The following is a 23,753-nucleotide window of genomic DNA, read 5'->3' as shown; positions in this document are numbered from 1 at the left end:
ATTAGCCTACAGCACCAGGCGCATTTCTTAAAGCTGCTGGGTTTCTTGTATTTTAGGAATTTAGAAAGAAAAAGCCTAAAGAATGATAGATAATACATTGAACAATTCTACTTAATACACTGGTTTCAATAGAGGATATAGCTGTTCAACAAAAAAAAAAGTAATTAAAAAAAACCCTAAGCAAATTCTAAAAGGTATAATTAAAGAACTGACAAAGTCTCAGCATGAAAAAAACCACATTTTAAAACAAAATACTCAAAACCTACAAAAGAAATCACATTGGTCAAGCTCCAAGGAAAATATTGAACAGCTAGCCCCAGGCAAGGATGCTGATGCAGGAACTCCTGCACATGTTCTATAGAGCAGTGTGGGAAGTTCTTTAGTTTCGGATTCTGTAGTTCTTTTCTTTTTCCATGATTTTGATTTTAGATTGTAAACTGCCTGGATGTACTAGTTAGTGAAGGAAGTAGAGCAAATTTTAATAAACTATAAACTATGTTGTCACCCACTTGTGAAGATCGGCATTCTGCTGTCCTCAGAGAAAGCTTTTTTTTACAAGTTTAAACTCATGTTGCAAAAATAAATAAATAAATTGAACTTTACTGCATCAGTCCCAAAGAAAAGAAAAGGTAAAACAAAGAGGAAACCTAATATGGAATAGAAACTCAAAGCATGGAGCATATGGTAAAAAATAGGCTGACAGATCATAAAAGGATAAGACAGTGGTAGAGAATGTAGCAAATCAGGGATAGTGGGGAAAACAAGCAAAATAAGAAACTAACTAAAAAAATAAACATGAAAAGAGGTATATATTGGCATGTTGTTTTTCAAGCAAGAACAAACCGAACAGAGAGGGTAAACAGCATACATAGAAAGTACACAAACTAAAAAAGCAACACTGGGCCTTCAAGACTGAGACAACAGGAGTATTTTATTGACAAGTGACCCGACATGGGCCATGTTTCTTTTGCTAAAGAAAAGGCTTACACAGAAGTTCTTCGCTTGATATCGCCGTTGCATATTTTGACAGGCGAGTTTGGTTGTAAAGACCCTCTCCATTTACTTTTGGAGACATTGGACACACATATAATTTTAAACAGATTACATCCAGACCCTGACCCCTGAGGCAGGCGTTAACACCGAAACACGGCCCGTGTCGGGTCACTTGTCAATAAAATACTCCTGTTGTCTCAGTCTTGAAGGCCCAGTGTTGTTTTTCAAGCAAGGCCACTTTAGCAACAAAAAACATAAATGGGAAATGAGAACTGTCACCAGGCAAAGCAACAGTGCTCCGGGCTGGGGTTCTCATCTTATATTCTGGCAACAATTCTATACCGACGAATGGACAACACCTACAGACTCGCCCCAATTCTCCAAGAATGGGACTACAGATGCAGAACAGTACTAGACAACATAGCACCACTCCAAACCAGAACCTCACACAGAAAAAACCCATTGCCTTGGTTTAATGAAGAATTGAAAGAACTAAAAACATAGGTCAGAAGATTAGAAAGAGCATGGAGCAAGAAAAAAGATGAACACGCACTCAAAGATTGGAAACAACTACAAAGAAAATGCAAATACACTATCAGACAAACTAAACAAACGTACTACAAAACCATAATAGGAGCAAATTACAAGGATACACACAAACTCTTCTCACTTGTAAACAAACTCCTAAATACTACACCGATTACCTTTAATAATATAGATACCCCCATCCGCAACCAATCTTGCGAACTACTTCAATGAAAAAATAATAAAGCTCCGACTCATGATACCTACCAACATCACTGAGTACACAAGCATCCTTGAATGTCTAGACCCAAACCCTGACTGATCATGGACCAAATTCGACACGATATCGTCAGATGAAATCTCACAATGGCTCGGAAAATACGCCAAGTCACAATGCAAATTAGACATTTGCCCTACTAGCCTAATAAGATCCGCCCCCAAACAATTCAAAAAAAGACCTCACAAACTATGTAAACCACAAACTTCAAAATGGTCTCTTTCCCTTGGATAAAGGAAACATCCTGCTCACTCCGCTGCCAAAAGATGCTAAAAAAAGCACAATGGACATAACTAATTATCGCCCAGTAGCATCTATTCCGCTCATAACCAAACTCATGGAGGGCATAGAGATGAAACAACTTACTGAATACCTAAATAAACACAATTCTGCATGAGTCTCAACCAGGATTTCGGTCAAATCACAGCACCGACATGGTACTAGTGTCTGCAATGAACTCATTCAAACAATCAATTGCAACTGGTAACAACATACTCCTCCTACAATTTGACATGCCCAGCGCCTTCAACTTGGTTAATCATGGAATACTATTACATATACTAGAATACTTCGGAGTAGGAGGCACAGTTCTCAAATGGCTCAAAGAATTCCTGACTACAAGATCATACCAAGTAACAACGAACGAGGATATATCACCCCCATGAATACCTGAATGTGGAGTTCCCCAAGGATCCCCCCTCTCACCAACTCTCTTCAACCTAATGATGATACCTTTAGCCAAACATCTAGCCAATCAAAACCTCAACCCCTACATATATGCAGACGATGTCACGATTTACATCCCGTTCAAACATGATCTAAACGAGACCAACCAAAGCCTCCAAATCATGCACTCCTGGGCTGATGCATTCCAGCTAAAACTCCACGCAGAAAAAACACAATGTCTTGTATTCACCTCACAATACAATACAAACAATTACTCCACCATAACCACACCATACTGTTCTCTACCCGTCTCACAAAATCTGAAAATTCTTGGAGTTACCATCGATCGAAACCTCACACTTGATGCCCACGTGAAGAATATGACGAAAAAGATGTTCCACTCCATGTGGAAACTCAAAAAAGTAAAACCTTACTTCCCGAGATACATCTTCCGAACCCTGGTACAGTCAATGGTAATAAGCCAGCTAGACTACTGCAACGCACTATACGCTGGATGCAAATAACAGACTATCAAAAAAACTGCAAACAGCCCAGAACACCGCAGCCAGACTCATTTTTGGAAAAACCAAATATGAAAGTGCGAAACCTTTAAGAGAGAAACTCCACTGGCTCCCACTCAAGGAACGCATTGCGTTCAAGATCTGCACGAATGTACACAAAATCATTCACGCAGATGCCCCAATCTATATGCTAAACCTCGTGGACCTGCCTCCCAGAAACGTCATAAGATCAGCCCACAAATTTCTCAATCTGCACTTCCCCAGCTGTAAAGGACTAAAATACAAGCTGATACACGCCACCATCTTCTCTTACATGAGCACGCATCTGTGGAATGCATTACCTACAGCCCTGAAAACTATGGACGAAATAACTAACTTTCGCAAATCTCTGAAGACACATCTCTTCAACAAGGCCTACAAAGATAACCCATAGCCTTACAAACTACCTCACCAACCCATTCAGCTATTAAAGTCCTCCTTCTTTACTAACCTGCCTAACACCATCCTTCTCTCTTCCCTTACTTAATGTTTGTACATTTCCAATTGTATCTGATATCCTGTACATTACCAATTGTATCCGTGAACCTGGAATGACTATGTCATAACAAAACTCTGTAAGCCACATTGAGCCTGCAAATAGGTGGGAAAATGTGGGATACAAATGCAATAAATAAATAAATAACTATGCTGCTGGCCTGAATGCTGATACATTCAAAGCAACTGAAACAAAGTTTACTCCCTCACACACTCTCTCTTTCAGATCACCCTGCTCCTCTCCCCATCTTCTGCCAATACACACGCTCTCCTATTTCCATACCAGCTGGTCTCATATTCATCAGTCAAGTCACCATCATCCTGCTCCTACTCTCATTCCCTCCAACCAAGCTCCGCCACACAATTTTGTTAGTCTCCTCTCACTTTCCCTAGAGACCTGCCACCAGCATTATCTGTGAAACAGTTCTAATTTTTTTCTGGTAATTGTGTCTCTTTTAGCAAGCTATAGCTGTGCAATGCTAAAACTCCTGTTAATCTCATGAGAACAATGTTGGAGTTTGGGTAACAAGCAGCTCAAACTCACCGAGAACCACACAGTGCTGGAAGAAAATAGAAATTCTGGCAGAAACCTCTAGAGAAGGTGGTGGGAGAGTATGTACTAGGAGAAGAGAATTAATGCGACATAGTTGCAGTCAGTTGTAGCTGCCAACAGCTCCCATGGCCTTACAATTAAAAATACTCATGTGGCATCAGAATTGAAGGAAAGGATTGGGATAAAGTAAAAAAAATAGTTTGAGAGCACATAATACCGGTACAGTTGAATTCAAAATGCTTTCTACTAGAGTACTTTAAAAAACATTATGTAATTTACCTTAGAAGCTGATGTTGCAGTCGGACACTGAAGAATCTCTTGAGTTTTACTGTTGGGTAAGGAAGATTTGTTTCCTCTTTCCCTCTGTCTTTGTCTACATTCCAGGCAATTTCTCACAGCTACACAACAAACTAAAAAAAGTTTAATGAACATCTGCTGGAAAATGTGGTGCAGTGGTAAAATCCAGGGCTCCCCTTTTCAAATTTCTATTTAAGTGGCATTAAAATCACTCAAGTTCAGGTTCCATTATTCTAAAAAATGCTAAAGTCAAATACAGAGATGGAATAGTAGTCTGATGTTTGCAATTCAGTGGTATAACTATTCTACTTAGATTCATAGATGAAATGCAAGAGAACAGGGACAATTTTCAAGAACTCTAAAATCAAAGGTTATTATAAACCCTTAGCATGGAAGAGGAGTTGAACATTTAATTTTTCAGCTGGCCCGGTAGATAAGAAACAAATGCTGCATGCTGCTATGCGGAAAAACTGGGTTTAATTCCCAAGCTTAGTTCTGCTCTCTGGACTGAGCAGGGCTGGGAAAGATGCTTGCTCAAAGGGAAAGGTACTTGATATACTGCCTTTCTGTGGTTACAATCAGAGCGATTTACATATTATATACAGAAGGGTTAAGTGAATTGCCCAAAGAACTGTAGTGGGAATTAAACCTGGTTCCCCTCATTCTTAGACCACTGCACTAACCAGTAGACTATTCCTCCATAAGGAGATGAAGTCTGAACTACTGCTCAACAATAAAACCTGGTTCATAACCAAGCTGACTGGGGAAGGTGATTTAAAACATAAGGAAAGACAGAGGTAATTAGAAATTAAGACTCATAGCACAATACAGTAAATGCTAGAACAAAATAAGCTGTAAATCCAAAGCAGCAGAAAGATACTGCCAGGCAAAAGTATTTTATTCTCAATTGACAAATGTTAAAAGAACAAAAAAATATTGGAATCACTGAAATCATACATTTTAAAACTAACATCAACATACCTGAAGAGGAAGAACATTTTCCTTTCTTAACAAATGCATAAAGTTTTCTATTGCCCAGGGCAGTAGAATATATCAGAGAATTACAAGATTTGGAACTGTTGGATGAAAGCTAATTTTCAATGACTTTGTGGTGGAATATAGAATAAAGAATTTTTATACCAGGGAAAAATCAAGTTCCTTACCTGTAAGATCTTCTACATGGAAAGGAGGATGTTCTCCAAAATGAGTGATATCATCCGATGGAGACTGCATGGGAGAGTTTTCTCTTAGTTTTCAAATATAAAGAGCTCACCTTGGATTATAACCAAAGGGAGCTGGGACATTTGAGGACGTATATTCCATTGTCTATGAAGAAAACTTGCTACAGGCAAGCAACTCAGCTTTCTCCAAGGACAAGCAGGAAGAATGGAACTAGGATTCCTAGCAAAAAGATGCCTTTAACAGAGAAGGGGAAATGGAAGAGATTACTAACAGCAGACAACATACATATTTTTTGTTCACAGGTTTTTTCTATTTGTTGGACAATCCCTCCCCCCCACCCCACCTTAAAGAGCTGATGTAGGACAGTCTGACCAAACCCACTGTCTCATAAGGAATCTTTTTCCAAACAATATTGAGAAGTGAATGTGTGCAAATGACAACTTAAGTTTGCCATCAACACTGCCAAGACTCTTATAATATGAGCCTTGACATAACTCTTAGGTTTGGGCATACTTGGACATGATTGAAGGAGATGAAATCTACTAGTCAGTTAGTCAAGGCACATTTGGCAATGACAATTCCTTGACATATTAGGGTCAAATGAAAACAAAATGCTGGAAGAACTTCATAAGGGTGTAATCCTCTCATAATAAAAGCTAAGGCTCTTTTGCAACTCAAGGTATGCAAAGTATATTCATGGTCATCAGCATGTGACCTGAAAAAAATATTGGCATGGACAACAGATGGCTTAAGGTGGAAGTCTAAGGCCATCTTAGGTAGGAACTCAGGATAGGTACACACCACTACTGTATTTTTGAAGAATTTGAATAAGTGGGATCAACCATTAAGTCCTGAAAATCATAAACTGAAGAGAGCTGAAGTGACCACTATCAAAGGACCTTTCAGTTCAGGTACTTTAGTTTCAAGAAAGGGAGCTTTTATCAACTGAGTTACAACATCATCAAGGCCTCAGTAAACAGCAAGAGGCTTGATGTGACGATTCGAAAAAGTAAGCCACATGGATATACAGAAATATAGATACCTTCTAACACTAAGGGACCCTATTTCAAAGGTGCCTAAGGCCGACGCGCATCCAGCGAGTTCCAAATCAGCATTAACACCCAGCTACCTATTTTCTACCATGTAGCACTTACCCAGCAGTAAATGGCAGTAAGTGTGCATTGCATGCCTACCACCTGGGTAGCACATGAAACCTTACCTAAGTCAATGGGTGGCGGTAAGGTCTCAGGCTGAAAATGGACGTGGTTTTTATTTTGTCACACATCCATTTTACGGCCCCTTTAAAAAAGGCTCTTTTTCCAGGATGTGGTAAAAACTAGCCCGATGCACACCCAAAAGACGCATTAACACTGCCGCAGGCTACTTTTTGCCACTGCTTAGTAAAAGTGTCCCTAAGGTGAACACTTACTGAGTTGGTCTTAAGACTTGACTCAGAAAGATGTAGATGGAATTCAGGCAGTTTTTGTGCGGGCAGGAAATGCCAAGGCCTTTCAGTTATACAAAACAGAAAATCACCTCCACTTGAAATAGTAAGATCCCCTGGATCAGGCTCTCCAAGAAGCCAGGACGACATGAGACATGCTGTCAGCCAGCTATATCTAACTTTGCAGTATCCACGCTGTGATGGCTATTGACCTGATATTGGGATACAACAGACTTCTGCATCTGCATGAGCATTGGGGAACGCCTCAACCTGACTGGCTCTTCAATGAATACCTCTAGGAGATGAAACCAAATCTGTCAGGGCTAAAAAGAGGCTATGAGAGTCATAGATGCCCTGACCTCTCGTAGTTTTATGACAGTCCTCAATAAGAACTCTAGAAACTAAAAGAGAAGACCCTGTGAAGGAGTCTGTGATGTTTTCGTCATAATAAGCTGCTTTAAGAACACTATCTTTCTTCTTTCTGCTGACCCTGAAGAATGCAGCAGTCACTACATTCTGGTAGATACCTCATATCATGCCAAGAGAGAGAGACCCAGTTCCTTGGAAGGGAATTCATGCTTGCATCTGTCCCTCATCATATATTTCTTCATGGGTCTGCTTGGTCTTGATCTTGAAAGGACAACTTTTGATTCACCATTATGTGCCAGTATGATCTGGCAGAGTCAATGATTTGGGACACTTTGAGAATGATCACATCTGAATACAAAACTGATAACACCAAAGAAAAGGTTTAAAAATATTCTAAGACAAAGGAACAGGAGCAATACTGAAACTTTCCAGACATTTCTGCTAACATGCTGACTAAGATTCCCATTTTAATGTATTCCCCTCTACATATTGCCTCAGTAAAAGTTCTCTTTTTATTCATATTTAGCTCACACGTTTTCAGTAGTAGTTCAAGGTGATTTACATTCAGGTAAACTAGGTATTGCCTTGCCCCAGAGGGCTTACAACCTAATTTTGTACCTGAGACGACAGAGGGGTTATAAGCAGAAACAGCAAGATTTCAACTGGGCTTCATTGGTTGAAAGCTCAGTGCTCTAACCACTAGGCTATTCATCCACTCAGTTTACCTAACACGTTATTTTCCTAAGGAGACTAAAATGCTTGAGTATATAAAACCCATCTATATGAGCTCCCCAATCCAGTTTGGACACGTCAATAGTTAGTATAATTTAGACTGGAAGATTTGAAAGGGAATTCTGTTTTCCAGATTTCATTGGTTCAATCACCAAGACAGGAGAGTCCCTGAGTTATTTCAATCCATTGTGAACCTAGGGGTCCACTGGAGTTGTCTCATTTTGAGACCTGCCAAAAGAATTTCATATACAGTTAAGGCCATATGGCCCATCTCAAAATGCCCTATGATGTTGACTTGCTACCTCTGGACTCATAGATACAAGCATGTGATCCTTTCTGGTGGGAGAAAGGTTTTTGCTTTAGTCTTGTCTGGCAGATTTCTTATAAATTCCAATTATGAAAGACAGAGAGGGAAGTGACATCATCAAGCTGCTTGGCTGCTTACTCCTTATACTCCCATCAACTCAGCTTATTTTTGCTACAATAAGCATTCTTGACTGCCTAACCTTGCTAATTATATCCCAATACATTTAGTGGGGACAGGTAGTCTCCTGATGGGAAGTAAAAAATTGCAAATTCCCGGAGTCTTGCAACGGAACAAATGGCAGCAGTAGCTGTGCAGGAACCAACTCATGTTCCTAGCAGGGGATTGTCAGAGTGCGCTGCAGATTTGACTTTACCAGACTCCTGCCTCTAAAGAGGAGCTCCATACTTGGATGCTGGAGTTAAAGGCGGTGGTTCTTAGTGTCAAGTGGTACTTACATGCAGATGTAGAAGGTCTTCACAAGAAAATCAATGACATGGACCATTGTTTAAATGAATTTGAGGAATGGGTCATTACACATGAGCAGGATGTGCTGGATCTACATAAACAATGTGACGCTCATGAGACTAAATATAAGGACCTGCTCTTAAAGGTGGAAGACGAGAATAGGGCGAGAAGGAATAACATAGTAATAACATACTAATAATCATGTCTACAGCACTACTGAATGTACACAGTGCTGTACACATTATTGTACTAGTAAGATGGGAGAGAACAGTGTGACGGAATAACATCCAGGCAAGAGGCGTCCCAGAAGATGGCAAAAGTGAAGACTTGACTGCTCTAATGCAGCAGATATGCTGGGTTTAAGGCTGGCTCGATTTATAGATAGCCACATACGTTTTTTTGGGTGGGGGGAGAGGGTAACAGGGGAAGGTTGGTAAATTTGCATGTTGAACAGGATGGGTTTTGGGGATTCTTTACATGGGGCTGATTTTAGTTGATGTAGATGTTATTGATTTCTCTGGGATATATACAACACCCATTGTATTACAATCAGAGAAATGATTCAAGTAAATGGCTCTGTTGGTTTTGGGACACGTAAAAGAGGTTAGGACAAGAGTATGTCTACACACGGTGCATCTACCTCATATCTTGTGACCCCTGCTTTTTGTACTCATAGTTTCAGGTTTAGGAAGGTTTGATGGGACTAAGAATTCTTTCAGACTGTAGTTTCGAGAGTAATCAATCACCGGCTATTTATGTATCCAGGATATGCCAATTTTTCTTAATGATCCTCTTAATCCCACTTGCAAATTGTGAAAACCTTAGTGTACATACCAAGTCAGGTTTGGGTCTATTAGTAGTGCCATTTAAAAGCATGTGTCTATCCTCATTAATTGCTCTCAATAAACTATTATTTATACATTTACGAGGGTAGCCTCTCTGTATAAATCTACTGGATATATGTGTGGCTTTTTCTTGGAAGTCATCAAAATCAGTACACAGACGGTGCAATCTTAAAAACTGTAAGTAAGGTAAGTTTTCTTTAAGTGATCAATTATAAAAACTAGTGAAGTGTAAATAATTATTCCTGTCAGTTTTCTATATATTGTTGTTTTAAAACAATATGTATTTTTTGGATTAAAATGTCCAAAAAAAGAGATCTCTCTGTCATGATAATGCATTTTAAAACATAGATTGGGATCTCTTGTATTAAGCCAATTATAAAAACATAATAGTTTATTAACATCACCTTTCCACAACAAAAATATGTCATCTATATAGCGTTTGTAGAATTTAATCTCTGCCGTATATGGATGGGGTCATGTCAATTTCATTTGCACTCTTAATTTCCAGGTACGAATCCTCACCAGAATGCGGGTCCTTGGAGCAGTTTTAGTGGGTGCAGTGCACTTCAGACATGCAGACACAGGCCAATCCCCCCCCCCCCTACCTGTTACACTTGTGGTGGTAAATGTGAGCCCTTCAAAACCCACCACAAACCCACTGTACTCACATCTAGGTGCCCCCCTTCACCCATAAGGGTTATGGTAGTGGTGTACAATTGTGGGTGGGTTTTGGGGGGCTCACCACACACGGTGAGGGAGCTATGCACCTGGGAGCAATTTCTGAAGTCCACTGCAGTACCCCCTAGGGTGCCTGGCTGGTGTCCTGGCATGGCAGGGGGACCAGTGCACTACGAATGCTGGCTCCTCCCACGACCAAAAGGCTTGGATTTGGTCGTTTCTGAGATTGCCGTCCTTGGTTTCCATTATTGCCGAAAATCGGGGACGACCATATCTAATGTCGACGTAAATTTCAGGATTTGGGCGTCCCCGATCGTATTATCGAAACGAAAGATGGACACCAATCTTGCTTTGATAATACGGGTTTTCCCTGCCCCTTCGCTGGGACGTCCTGCGAGGACGTCCTCAGGAAAACTTGGGCGCCCCTTTCGATTATGCCCCTCCATGTAACATAATATGCTGACACATTATCATAAACTGCATATAACCATCACAATAAAATATGTATATAATAACTATGTAGATATAATAAGTGTATGAGTCAAGGGGTGCACAAAAGTGGAGAAAAGATATATCCAAAATATATATACATATATTATCTTATCTACCTATATAACATAGTGACCATTGTGATAGCAACACACTGTGGGATGCCAAATTTGATAAATTGCCAAGTGTAACAAAAGAATAAAAATAATATAATAAACAATGAAGCAGGTCATATTTACAGTTTGCAACAGAGAATGCATCCAGGATTTATATTGTGCAAAAGAGAAAAGCAGGATAACTTGTTATATTGCAGTGTATTGTAGTGTAGATGCATGTTTTCGTTGTGCACAGAATTATTTTTTAGCGCACCTACAAAAAATGCCTTTTCTTTTGCCGAAAACGGACGTGTAACAACATGAAAATTGCCGCGCATCCATTTTGGGTCTGAAACCTTATTGCAAGCCCTAGCAGTGAGATCGCACACAGTAACCGGGCGGTAATGATCTACGCACGTCAAATGCCACTAGACGTGTGTAGCTGCTGCATGCCAGAAAATAACAAATATTTTGCGGAAGCGCACCAAAATTGAGATTACCACAAGGGCCAAGTGGTAACCGGGCAGTAACTCAAATTTGGCGTGCGTAGGTGCCTATATGCGGCTTAGTAAAAGGGCTCCTAAATGCCTGAATAACCTTTACATTAAAACATGTTAAGAAAAATAACAACAACATAAGAAATAAAAATATAGTAAATATACATATATAAATCATGTAAAAATAAGTAAAAACAAGAAGGTGGCAATGTAAACTATGTCATTCAAAGAAAATGCATCATCTCAATCTCTTTATCAAGTCCTTTGTGAGTACACAGTATTAAGTTTGAGAATGATTCTCTGTTCCATTTTCAGAAGAACTGCATCCATATCTGCTCGACGCCAGCTTCTCTTAATGGTATGGAAAAATAAAAACTGAATATCATTTACGTTGTGTTGTGTGTGTATTTAACCAATGTTCCATAAGAGGAGCTCTTTGAACCTTCCTATTTATATAGCTACATTGATAGATAATCCTAGTCTTTAATATTCCTTTTGTCTTGACATATAATTATTTGCATGGACAAACTATAATGTACACTAGTTACTCAGAATTGAATTGCTACTGAAATTTAGGTTGTAACTTTTACCTGTAGATGGATGAGTAAATGTAGAGAGTGTAAGTGAATGTTTGCAGATAGAGTAGGACATGTATGGTTTGTGACCTATGTGGTTGCTATGTGTTTTTATACACATGATCTTTCTCGATGCATATGTAATATTTTGGCGATTTTTTTTTACACACAAGTAATATGCTTAAGTATCTTTTATGATCAGTGACCCCTGCAATATTTTTTGGGAGAGTGGAGCAGGTACTTTTTAGCACTTTTACACCATGTATATTTATGCATGGGATGCTTTTTCATTAGACAGAACACAGATGTATATTTCATGGCAGGCCTTCATTTGGATTTTTATTGGGTTTTTAAAAAAAAAAATCTTCCATTGTTTAATTATTTATATATTATCTGGTGAAACATCTGACTTGCATCGAGCCTGTAGAGTTTGTATAGGAAATATATATTTTTCACTCATATATTTAATTACACTTTAGGTGCACTTTAGAGCTTTATTTCTTTATTTTAATCTGCTCTCTCCAGTTTAACCTTTTCACTAGCGACATCATACATATCGTACGTATTATAATATACATGATCTTATTTAAATATATGTGTTACGTAACGTCAGACCTTGACCTTTTATATTTGTTGCTTTTTTCATTGATTAGATTTCTGCTGTACAAACACTAGTGACACTGCTTTGGAGCACTTTTGTATTAACGTAATGTATTTTCATCTCAGTCTATCATTTGCTATAATCATTCGGGCACAGTTTATTCTATCCACTTCATACCCATTTTGACGGACCTTCTCCGTGTGTTTTTTTCAGCATTTTTATAATGCTTTAACACTGGTTATATGAACCTAGACTTCAGTGTTATTCTCACTTCAGTTTACATCAGTATGTCTCCTTATATTTTACTGTTTGTCGTCCATATGTTTGGATAACAGATAACACACTCCTTTCAAACTCATAGTATTTGTTTTGCGGTTCACTTTTCTGCACTTACATTACTTACGTATGTTGTTAGTTTTCCATTCATGGTTCTTCATTTCTGACACAAATATGATTACTATCTTGCACTGTTTGTTTCATTAGCCATATAGAAATTTGTAGTTTATCTGGAGAACTACATAGGGTATCATATTTTTCTATGCTATGCCTATACCAAGATTTCATGTTTTCTCTAGCGTTCAGGAACCCGTTATTCATTTTGGAAGCAGTGAAGTTCATTACATTGGTATGCAATATAACAAGCTGGCCTACTTTTCTCTTTTGCACACTATAAATCCTGGATGCATTCTCTGGTGCACAATACAAATATGGCCTGCTTCATTGTTTTTATTATGATATTTTTTTTATTTTGTTACACTTGGCAATTTATCAAACTTGGCATCCCACAGTGTATTGCTATCACAACGCTCACTATGTTATATAGCTAGGTAAGATAATATATATATATATTTTATATACCTTTTCTCCACATTTGTGCCCCCCCCCCCATGATTCATCACACTGTTATATTATTATATGTTATTATTATATACATGTTTTATTCAGGGGCGTAGCCACGGGTGGGCCTGGGTGGGCCCAGGCCCACCCACTTTCCCTCCAGGCCCGCCCATCGACATCTCCACCTTCGTTCCGGTCTCCCACTGAACTCCTCCGCCGACGCCGTTTCTCTCCTAAGCAGCAGCAGGAACAAAAACAGGCGCTTCGCCGAGCCACCACTTCAGTTCAGCCGGCATAAGAAGATAAACAAGCGTGGGGCCGCCCACAGCAGCCTTCAGTCATGCGCTGTCGGCTCTGCCTGTCCTCTGCTCCCGGAACGGGAAATTGACGTCAGCGGGGGCAGAGGATGGGAGAGCCGAAAGCGCATGACTGAAGGCTGCTGCGGGCGGCCCCGCGCTTGTTTTTCTTCTTGTGTTGACGACGACGCTGCTGCTGCTCCTGCTTCAGAGGGCCAGAGTGAGAGAGGAAACGTGGCTGGTAGGGGAAGGGTGTCTGAGAGAGCAAAGGGGAGAGAAAAAAAGAAGAGGACGCTGGAGAGTACAGAGAGAGAGTGGGAGAGAGGGGACATGGAAAAGAGCAGGGGAGAGAAAGAGGGGAGAGCCATGTGGGAGATGGGGAGAGAAGGGACATGGAAAAGAGCAGGGGAGAGCCAGAGAGAGATGGGGAGAGAAAGAGGGGACATGGAAAAGAGCAGGGGAGAGACAGGGCTGCTGGGGAGAAGGAAGGGGAACAAGGGGGATACCCTGACTGGTCAGATGGAGAGACAAAGAGGAGAAATGCTGGATGAAAGGAGGGTGGAAGAGGAAAAATGCTAGAAGGAGGGGCAGAAAGAGGGAAGATGCTAGATGGAAGAGGGTACAGAGAGAGAGTCAGATGAGTAGCAAGATGGGGGAGAGAAAGAGGGGACATGGAAAATGGCAGGAGAGAGAGAGAGAAGCTGCTGGAGAGAAACTGGGGGAGACCTTAGCTGGTCAAATGGAGTAATGCTGGATGAAAGGAGGGAGAAAGAGGGAAAATGCTGGGAGCAGAAAGAGGGAAGACGCTGGATGGAAGGGTAGGAAGAGGAAAGCCACTGGTAGGATGAGAGAGGACATGCTGAATGGAAAAGGGTAGAGAGATAACTGTCTAGAACGAAGGGGAGATAGAGGGAGACAATGGATGGATGGATTGGGAGAGGGTAATAGGTGGAAGGATGGAGAGAGAAAGAGGGATGACACTGGATGGAAGGGTAGGAGAGAAAGAGGAGACGCTGGATTCAGAGAGAGGGAGAGACACTGAAAGGATAGGGGGAGAGGATAGAGTTAATGAAATACTGGAGAATAAGAGGAAGGGGCAGGGGGAGAACAAAAGTGAGGAAAAGATGAAAAGGAATAGGTAGATGAAGTAAAAAGAGGGAAATTAAAGAATGGATAGTAAGAATTAATTAAATCTGGACAGAGAGTGAGACAGAAAAATAAATTGAAGAAAACAAAGAAAAAGGAGAGAAAAATTACAAATGAACAGGAAACCCTGGCAAGAGAGTTAAGACAAGACAAAGGAATGCAGAATCTTGACTGGGACCAACACAATTAGAAAAAGTAAATGGCTAGACAACAAAGGTACAGAAAATAATTTTATTTTTAATTTAGGATAAAGCAATGTGGTAGCTGTGTTAATGAAGGCTAATAAATGCAAATAAAACATAAAATAGAAAATAAGGTGATACCTTCACTGATTTTTAAAACACTTTTGATTAGTCTTCAGAGACCAGCACTTCCTTCCTCAGGTCAGGAGAGGATGTCCTGACCTGAGGCAGGAGGATTTGGCCTCTGAAAGTTAATTGAAAAGGGTATTAGACTATTAAATAAAATATTTTCTGAAATGGCAGTGGGATTAAGGTGTGTCAGGGAGTGGAGCCAATACAGAGTAGGGCAGGGCTGGGGGTGTGTACTAAAAATCTCCCTCTCAAAAATTGGGACCCCTTGGTAGCTCTGAATGCGCCCAGATCGGATGAAAGTTCCAGAGCGCGGAGCTGCCTGGAATGAATGGTGGCACCCGCTCAGCTGCCAGTCCAGGACTCCAGTCCAGCCCACCACCACCACGTGCACGCCATGCAGTGCACGTTTTACAGGAGGGTTGCGGAGCGGAGGTGAGGAGCACGAGCCTGGCCCTGGAAGGTTCTTCTTCATGATTCAACATTATTTCAAGGCGAGCCCAGCAGCAATAGGAGTCGGTAATAAAAATTTAAATACTTTTTTTTAATCATAATTTTTAACATTGTGTGACGTGTGCTGTGTAATTTTTTTTAAATTGAGCTAGCTGGGGCCTGCTGCCTGCCTAGGGCTGGTGGTCACTATTAAAATTTATTGTTGGGGAATTTCTGGGTGGGGATGGGCTCCTCATTGCCCTAGGTAATATGGGTGGGCCCAGAGCTAATATGGGTGGGCACTATATATATATATATATATATAATATATATATATATATATATATATATATATATATATATAGTGCCCACCCATATTAGCTCTGGGCCCAGCCAAAATATCAGGTCTGGCTACGCCACTGCTTTTATTGTGATGGTTTTTTGCATCTTATGATAATGTGCCAGCATATTATGTTACTTTAGCCACAACACGGACTGTGTTGGGTCACCTCCTTTTCAATATTGTGGATTACATTGTATGGCAAATAAACTTTTTATCAACTCCATGTTGCCTTGTCAGACATTTCCTCCCTTACACTCTTGTTTTGTACTTTCACTGCTTGAGTCTGTTAACAGTAGGAGAGTTTGGAGGCTTGATGATAGCATCTTCCTGGACCCACAAAATATCTCTCAAGTGGAAGAAGACTTGAATTAATATTTAGAATTTAATGATATCCCTGATCTGTCCCCTGTGACTTTTTGGGAAGCGTTAAAGGCTGTGCTTCGCGGTAGGCTTATAGCTTTGGGCGCCTATAACAGGCAACTTGGTAGCACTACGTCAGCAGCTTTATCAATTAGAACACACACACAAATCTAGTGGCTTGTCTCCTAACAATTCTTTCTTGCTTAATAAATTATGTACTGACTTACAGGTGCTAGACCTAGAGAAAATTAATGGAAAGCTGGAATCCTTAAGACAGGAATACTTTGAAACTGCTAATAGGTCAGGAAGACCACTTGCCAACCCCCCACCCCTACCTGTTACACTTGCTTCTGGTACCTTTTCCCCTAAAGTGAAGTATTCAATCTCTTTTTGGATTCAAGTTCCATTGTCCTTTTGGGGAGATCTCCGTTTTGTTCTGTCCACCTTCTCCCAGCTCGCAGTAGACCTGCTGTCACCACCTTGGCGATTTCCTAATGTTGATCTTAATTCATCTGGAATATTTGTACATCTCATTTCTGTCAGGGTCTTCCAGGATCCTTCCGGTTTCAGTAGCCTGCGGGATTTATCTCCAACTGTGACCTGGAGTCCAAATGGATACAACCACTTGTATCTTATTCCTTCCTTCTGCAGATAGGAGGTGACTTCTTTAAATCCACGTCTCTTCTGTAGAGTCAATTTTGCCAGGTCCTGATAAATCTGTGGTGTGCATCCTTTCCAATGGATCTCTCCAAGATATCTAGCTTTTTTCCAGATCCTCTCTTTCATCGCGAATTCATAGAAGCACACGGCAATATCTCTGGGTAAATTCCCTCTTTGTGGACCCAAGCTTCTGTGTGCTCTATCGATGTTAATAGTTTCCATTACTTGATCTGCCCCAGCTCCTTCGCCAGATTGCAGGATATACTCACTGAGCTCTTTCATCACTGCCACTGTATCTTTAAATTGTTCATCTTCAGGAACTCCTTTAATTCGCAGGTTGCACCTCCTAGTTCTATTCTCTAGATCTTCAATTGTCCTCTCGAGCTCTTCCCTCTGCTGCTGCTCATGCATTAAACCTGCCTAAATCGAGCCCATCTCCTCCGTCAGCGCTTCTACCTTCTCCTCTGTTTCTGCCATTCGACCTCCTATTTCTTTCACCTCAGCATGTAGTTCCGCCACTGCCGTTTGTATACTTTTTTGAGTCGCTACCAGCTCAGCTTTCATTTCCTTGAACCAGCGGGAGATCTCTTTCATATTCGCCGCCATATCTCCAGGCTCTGCAATCTCGCGGTCTATATCTGAATCTGAGTCTTTGGGCGCCATTTTAGCGCCTCGTGTCGACACTCTCTCAGCGCCGCTTTGACTTGTTCCGGGCTTCACAGAGGAATATTTAAATTGCGATAACTTTTTCCTCACTGCCATCGATATTAGGTAAGTAGCGCTAGTCAGTATTTTACAGTCTTTTCTCGCCTGACTCGGGGATAAAAATACTTTTGTTTGGACTCCAACGGAGCTCCGATCTTAAGAGGCCATTCGCTAGCTCCGACGTAACTTCCTCTCCTGGCACTGTTCTCAAGTTCCAAACCACTGGAGTTTCTGTTGAAGCTCTCTGCAGCCCATCCTAAACTGGACTGCCATATGCGGGACTCAGACCGTACAAGCCAGCCCAGCAACAGCCTTAGTTGATGCAGCCAGAGTTGCCATCTAAGCACCACTCGACATGCAAACACATATGCAACGCTTTTATGTTTTGCTTTTTATATCATTCATTATCAAATGATCCTTTGTGTTCATCCTATACCTTTTTGAATTCCACCACGGTTGTTGTTTTTTTCACCATCTCCCTCAAGTGATCATTCGAGGCATCCACCATTACTCCTAGGTCTACCACCCCACAACCTCAATTCATGTCCTCTAATTTTACCACTTTCCCTTCTCTGGAAAACAATTTGTTTCTATATTAAAACCTTTGAAGTATTTAAACGGCTGTATCTTATCTCCCCTGTCCCTCCTCTAGGGTATAAATATTCAGGTCATCCCTTCTCTTCTCATATGTCCTCTAGTGCAAGCCCCATATCATTCTTGTCACCTTTCTCTGGACCGCTTCAAGTCTTCTTACTACTTTAGCAACATATGGCCTCTAAAACTGAACACAATACTCCAGGTGGGGCATCAACACCTCCGTTCTTCTGCTGGTTACACCTTTCTATGTAGCCTAGCATCCTTCTGGCTACAGCCACCACTTTGTCACACTGTTTCATCATCTTCAGATTCTCAAATACTATCATCCCAAGATCCCTCTCCCTGTCTGTGCATATCAGCCTCTCACCGCCTAGCACATATGTCTCCCAAGGATTTCTACTCACTAAGTGCATCACTATGCACTTATTAGCATTGAAGATTAATTGCTAAATATTAGACGATTCTTCTAACTTCTGCAGATCCTTTTTCATGTTTTCCACTCCCTCCAGAGTGTCCACTCTGTTACAAATCTTGGTATCATCCGCAAAAAGGCAGACCTTACCTTCTAAACCTTAAGCAATGTTGCTCACAAATATATTGAATAGAAATGGCCCCAGCATCGATCCTTGAGGTGCTCTACTACCCACCTTTCCTTTCTCTGAGTGAATTCAATTAACCACCACCCTTCACCATATTGGATGTTATGAAAACCTGTAGCAAAGAGTTCAGGTGTCTCTCCCAAACCTCGGTCTCAAATTCACTGCCCCCCGGTACTATCCTCTCCAACAGGGACTCCTCCATAAGTACTTCTGGCCAGGCTCTGTGGTGAATAATTTCGGTCACCTGTCTATAACAAAAGAAACTCCTTGGTTGTCTATTAATGCCATTCAGCACCTGAAAATGTCAGGGAATCCTATCATGGGCTTGACTATGGCTCTGTTGCATAAAGTTCACTTAAAACGTTTGAGAGAGGATTTATTTTCATGCCACTGCCATCTCCTATGCAGAAAAGGCTTCTTCCCAGCGCGGCGAGATAGAACTTACACTGGCTGGGCTGGGAACGGCCTGCTTACTGTGGGTCAGCTGGTTGAGGATGGAGTTGTAGCCCCCTATGATGATCTGAGAGAAGAGTTTGGCCTTACTCAACGGGATTTCTTTTGTTATAGACAGGTGACCGGCTTTATTTGCTACACACCATCCAAGAGACGACAACTAATAAAAATCCACACATCATTAAACCTAGCAGCCCCATACCAAAATATCCAAGTGGGCTACATTAATGCTAGGTCCGTAGTTAACAAAACAACAATAATATCAGAGTGGATCAGCTCAGAAAACCTCGATCTTATCTTCATCAATGAAACATAGATCCACGATCAAAAGGACCCCATAATCCTTGAACTATGCCCTTCAGGTTACAAAATCACTCACTGGACCAGATTGGAAAAGAGAGGTGGAGGCATAGCACTAATCTACCAAACCCAATTCACCACTGAAACCATTGCAGAGTCCATAACACCCCAACGAGAAATTGCCTCATTCAGAATCCATAACAAATCCCTGATCGATCATCTGAACTGCGTCCTGTTTTACAGACCGCCCGACAACTGGAACGAAAGCCAGCCTATCTTCACGGACTTCATCTCAAACATCTGTGTAAACAATTCCAATACACTAATACTAGGTGACATAAACCTTCACTTAGAAGACCCCAACTCTACCAATGCACATGAAAGCAAAGACTTCCTACAGTCCTGGGATCTCAAATGGCCTCACATGCAAGCTACCCACATCAAGGGAACACACTAGACCTCTTATCACACAAACTGTCCACAGATCATAACAGATATCAAATGGACAGAAACACCTTGGACCGACCACTACAAACTGAACCTATCCCTAAACTGGCGGAAGAAGGGATTAAACCGTACATCAGAACATACAACTTACACTACGAGAGGGCAAATAGATCCACAAGTATTCTGGCAACAGATATATGACAACGAATGGACAACACGAACGGATTCCATACATTATCTTAATCACTGGGAGGATAGATGCAGAAGCGTACTAAACAAAATAGCACCCTTAAAGACAAGAATATCAAGAAGGCAAAACTCGATATCATGGTTCAATGAAGAATTACAAAAACTCAAAACACAATCCAGGAAAACTTGAACAAGCGTGGAAAAAAATAAAAGATGAACACACACTCAATGCATGGAAACAAATACATAGAAAATACAACTAAGCAATAAGACAAACCAAAAGATCCTACTACAAAACTAAAATAGGACCGGATTACAAAGATCTGAAGAAACAGACATCCAACCCGCAGACAAACTTGCTAATTACTTTAATGAAAAAATAATAAAATTACGTAGCAAACTTCCTCATCACAATACCGACATCAAAAACTTCTTCAATGACCTCAACCTAAGCCCTGGTGGATATCCTGCTGACCGTATCTGGTCAACATTTACTATCCTCACCACCGAATCAGTCACACAAGCAACTCATAAGTTCGCCAACACCCACTGCAAACTGGATATATGCCCCAGTCACCTACTTAAATCCGCCCCCGGCCGCTTCACAACAGACCTCACATCTCACCTAAACTTCATGCTATAACAAGGTCTCTTCCACAAGGAATATGGTAACATCCTACTCACCCCAATACCAAAAGACACTAAGAAAAACACAAATGGCCTCACCAATTACCGCCCAGTTGCGTCTATCCCACTAGTAGTCAAACTGATGGATAGCTTGGTGACCAAACAGCGCAAGGAATACATGGACAAGTTCTCAATATTACACGAATCACAATCAGGATTCCACCCCACCATAGTACTGAAACTGTCCTAGTCACTCTCCTGGTCAAATTCAAGCAGGAAATAACCATAGGCAAAAGCATACTTCTCCTCCAATTCGACATGTTGAGCGCATTCGACATGGTAAACCACAATATACTACTAAGACTCCTCGGTCACTTCTGGATAGTTGGAAATGTAATTAACTGGATCAAGGGTTTTCTAACCACCAGAACATACCAAGTAAAATCAAACTCAAACATATCACCATCATGGAAAGCAGCCTGCGGAGTACCTCAAGGATCACCATTATCACCAATACTCTTCAACATGATAATCCCACTGGCAAAATCCTTATCCAATCAAGGCCTCAACCCTTGATGATGTTACAACCTACATTCCCTTCCGACATGACCTGACAGAAATAATCATTGAAATCAATGACGGCTTGAACATCATGGACTCTTGGGCAAATGCATTCCAACTGAAACTGAACACTGAAAAAACACACTGCCTCATCCTCTCATCTCAACATAACAAGTACAAACCCACAACCATAAACACCCCAGACAGCCTAAAAATCCTCGGCGTCACAATCGATCGCAACCTTACTCTGGAAAGCCAAGTAAACTCCGTAATAAAGAAAATGTTCTATTAAATGTGGAAACTTAAACGAGTAAAACCTTTCTTTCCGAGGGAAATTTTTCGAAACCTAATACAATCAATGGTTCTAAGCCATGCAGATTACTGCAAAAGAATCTATGCGGGATGTAAAGAACTACTCACAAAAAAAACTCCAGACCACCCAAAACACAGCAGCCAGACTGATATTTGATAAACATGATTCGAAAGTGCTAAACCCCGCCGAGAAAAGCTGCACTGGCTCCCAATTAAAGAACGGATCATCTTCAAAATCTGCACTTTGGTCCACAAAATTATCTATGGCGTAGTCCCAGTATACATGACAGACGTGATAGATCTACCAACTAGAAACAGAATCGGATCATCACGATAAGTACATAAGTATTGCCGTACTGGGAAAGACCAAAGGTCCATCAAGCCCACAATCCTGTTTCCAACAGTGGCCAATCCAGATCACAAATACCTGGCAAGATCCCAAAAAAGTACAAAACATTTTATACTGCTTATCCCAGAAATAGTGGATTTTCCCCAAATCCATTTAATAACGGTCTATGGACTTTTCCTTTAGAAAGCCGTCCAAACCTTTTTTAAACTCCGCTAAGCTAACCACCTTTAACCATATTCTCTGGCAACGAATTCCAGAGTTTAATTACACATTGAGTGATGAAAAAGTTTCTCTGATTCGTTTTAAATTTACTACATTGTAGCTTCATCGCATGCCCCTAGTCCTAGTATTTTTAGAAAACGTGAACAGACGCTTCACATCTACCCGTTCAACTCCACTCATTATTTTATACACCCCTATCATATCTCCCCTCAGCTGCCTTTTCTCCAAGCTGAAGAGTCCTAGCCGCTTTATCCTTTTCTCATAGGGAAGTTGTCCCATCCCCTTTATCATTTTTGTCACCCTTCTCTGCACCTTTTCTAATTCCACTATATCTTTTTTGAGATACGGTGACCAGAATTGAACACAATATTCGAGGTGCGGTTGCACCATGGTGCAATACAAAGGCATTATAACATCCTCATTTTTGTTTTCCATTCCTTTCCTAATAATACCTAACATTCTATTTGCTTTCTTAGCCGCAGCAGCACACTGAGCAGAAGGTTTCAATGTATCATCAATGACGACCTAGATCCCTTTCTTGGTCCGTGACGCCTAATGTGGAACCTTGAATGACACAGCTATAATTTGGGTTCCTCTTTCCCACATGCATCACTTTGCACTTGCTCCATTAAACGTCATCTGCCATTTAGATTTCCAGTCTCCCAGTCTCGTAAGGTCCTTCTGTAATTTTCCACAATCCTCCCACGATTTAATGACTTTGAATAACTTTGTGACATCAGCAAATTTAATTACCTCACTAGTTACCCCCATCTCTAGGTCATTTATAAATATGTTAAAAAGCAGCGGTCCCACCACAGACCCCTGGGGAACCCCACTAACTACCCTTCTCCATTGAGAATACTGACCATTTAACCGTACTCTCTGTTTTCTATCTTTTAACCAGTTTTTAATCCACAATAGAACACTACCTCCTATCCCATGACTCTCCAATTTCCTCTGGAGTCTTTCATGACGTACTTTGTCAAACGCCTTCTGAAAATCCAGATACACAATATCAACCAGCTCACCTTTCTCCACATGTTTGTTCATCTCTTCAAAGCAATGTAGTAGATTGGTGAGGCAAGATTTCCCTTCACTAAATCCATGTTGACTTTGTCTCATTAATCCATGCTTTTGAATATGTTCTTTAATTTTGTTCTTAATAATAGTCTCTACCATTTTGCCCGGCACTGACTTCAGACTAACCGGTCTATAATTTCCCAGATCTCCTCTGGAAACTTTTTTAAAAATTGGAGTTACATTGGCCACCCTCCAGTCTTCCGGTACCACACTCGATTTTAAGGATAAATTACATATTTCTAACAATAGCTCTGCAAGCTCATTTTTCAGTTCTATCAGTAC

The 23,753-nt window shown here is 40.8% G+C and overlaps 1 protein-coding gene and 1 long non-coding RNA gene across 2 annotated transcripts in view; both read right to left on the bottom strand.

The window, feature by feature from the left end:
* Positions 1-23,753, bottom strand: part of NBEA (neurobeachin) — a 1,994,973-nt gene that overhangs the window by 1,170,970 nt on the left and 800,250 nt on the right. The window contains 1 exon segment of the mRNA XM_030200381.1: positions 4,349-4,479. Coding sequence (XP_030056241.1) covers positions 4,349-4,479 — 131 coding nt within the window.
* On the bottom strand, positions 4,813-6,810 carry LOC115468579. The gene is made up of 3 exons (XR_003941892.1): positions 6,742-6,810; positions 6,348-6,351; positions 4,813-4,823 (listed from the first exon to the last, which is right to left on the bottom strand). It is a non-coding gene; the product is annotated as an uncharacterized LOC115468579 (long non-coding RNA).

Source organism: Microcaecilia unicolor, chromosome 4 (genome assembly GCF_901765095.1).
Source record: "Microcaecilia unicolor chromosome 4, aMicUni1.1, whole genome shotgun sequence".
NCBI lineage: Eukaryota > Metazoa > Chordata > Amphibia > Gymnophiona > Siphonopidae > Microcaecilia > Microcaecilia unicolor.
This window is presented reverse-complemented; position numbering and strand designations above follow the sequence as displayed.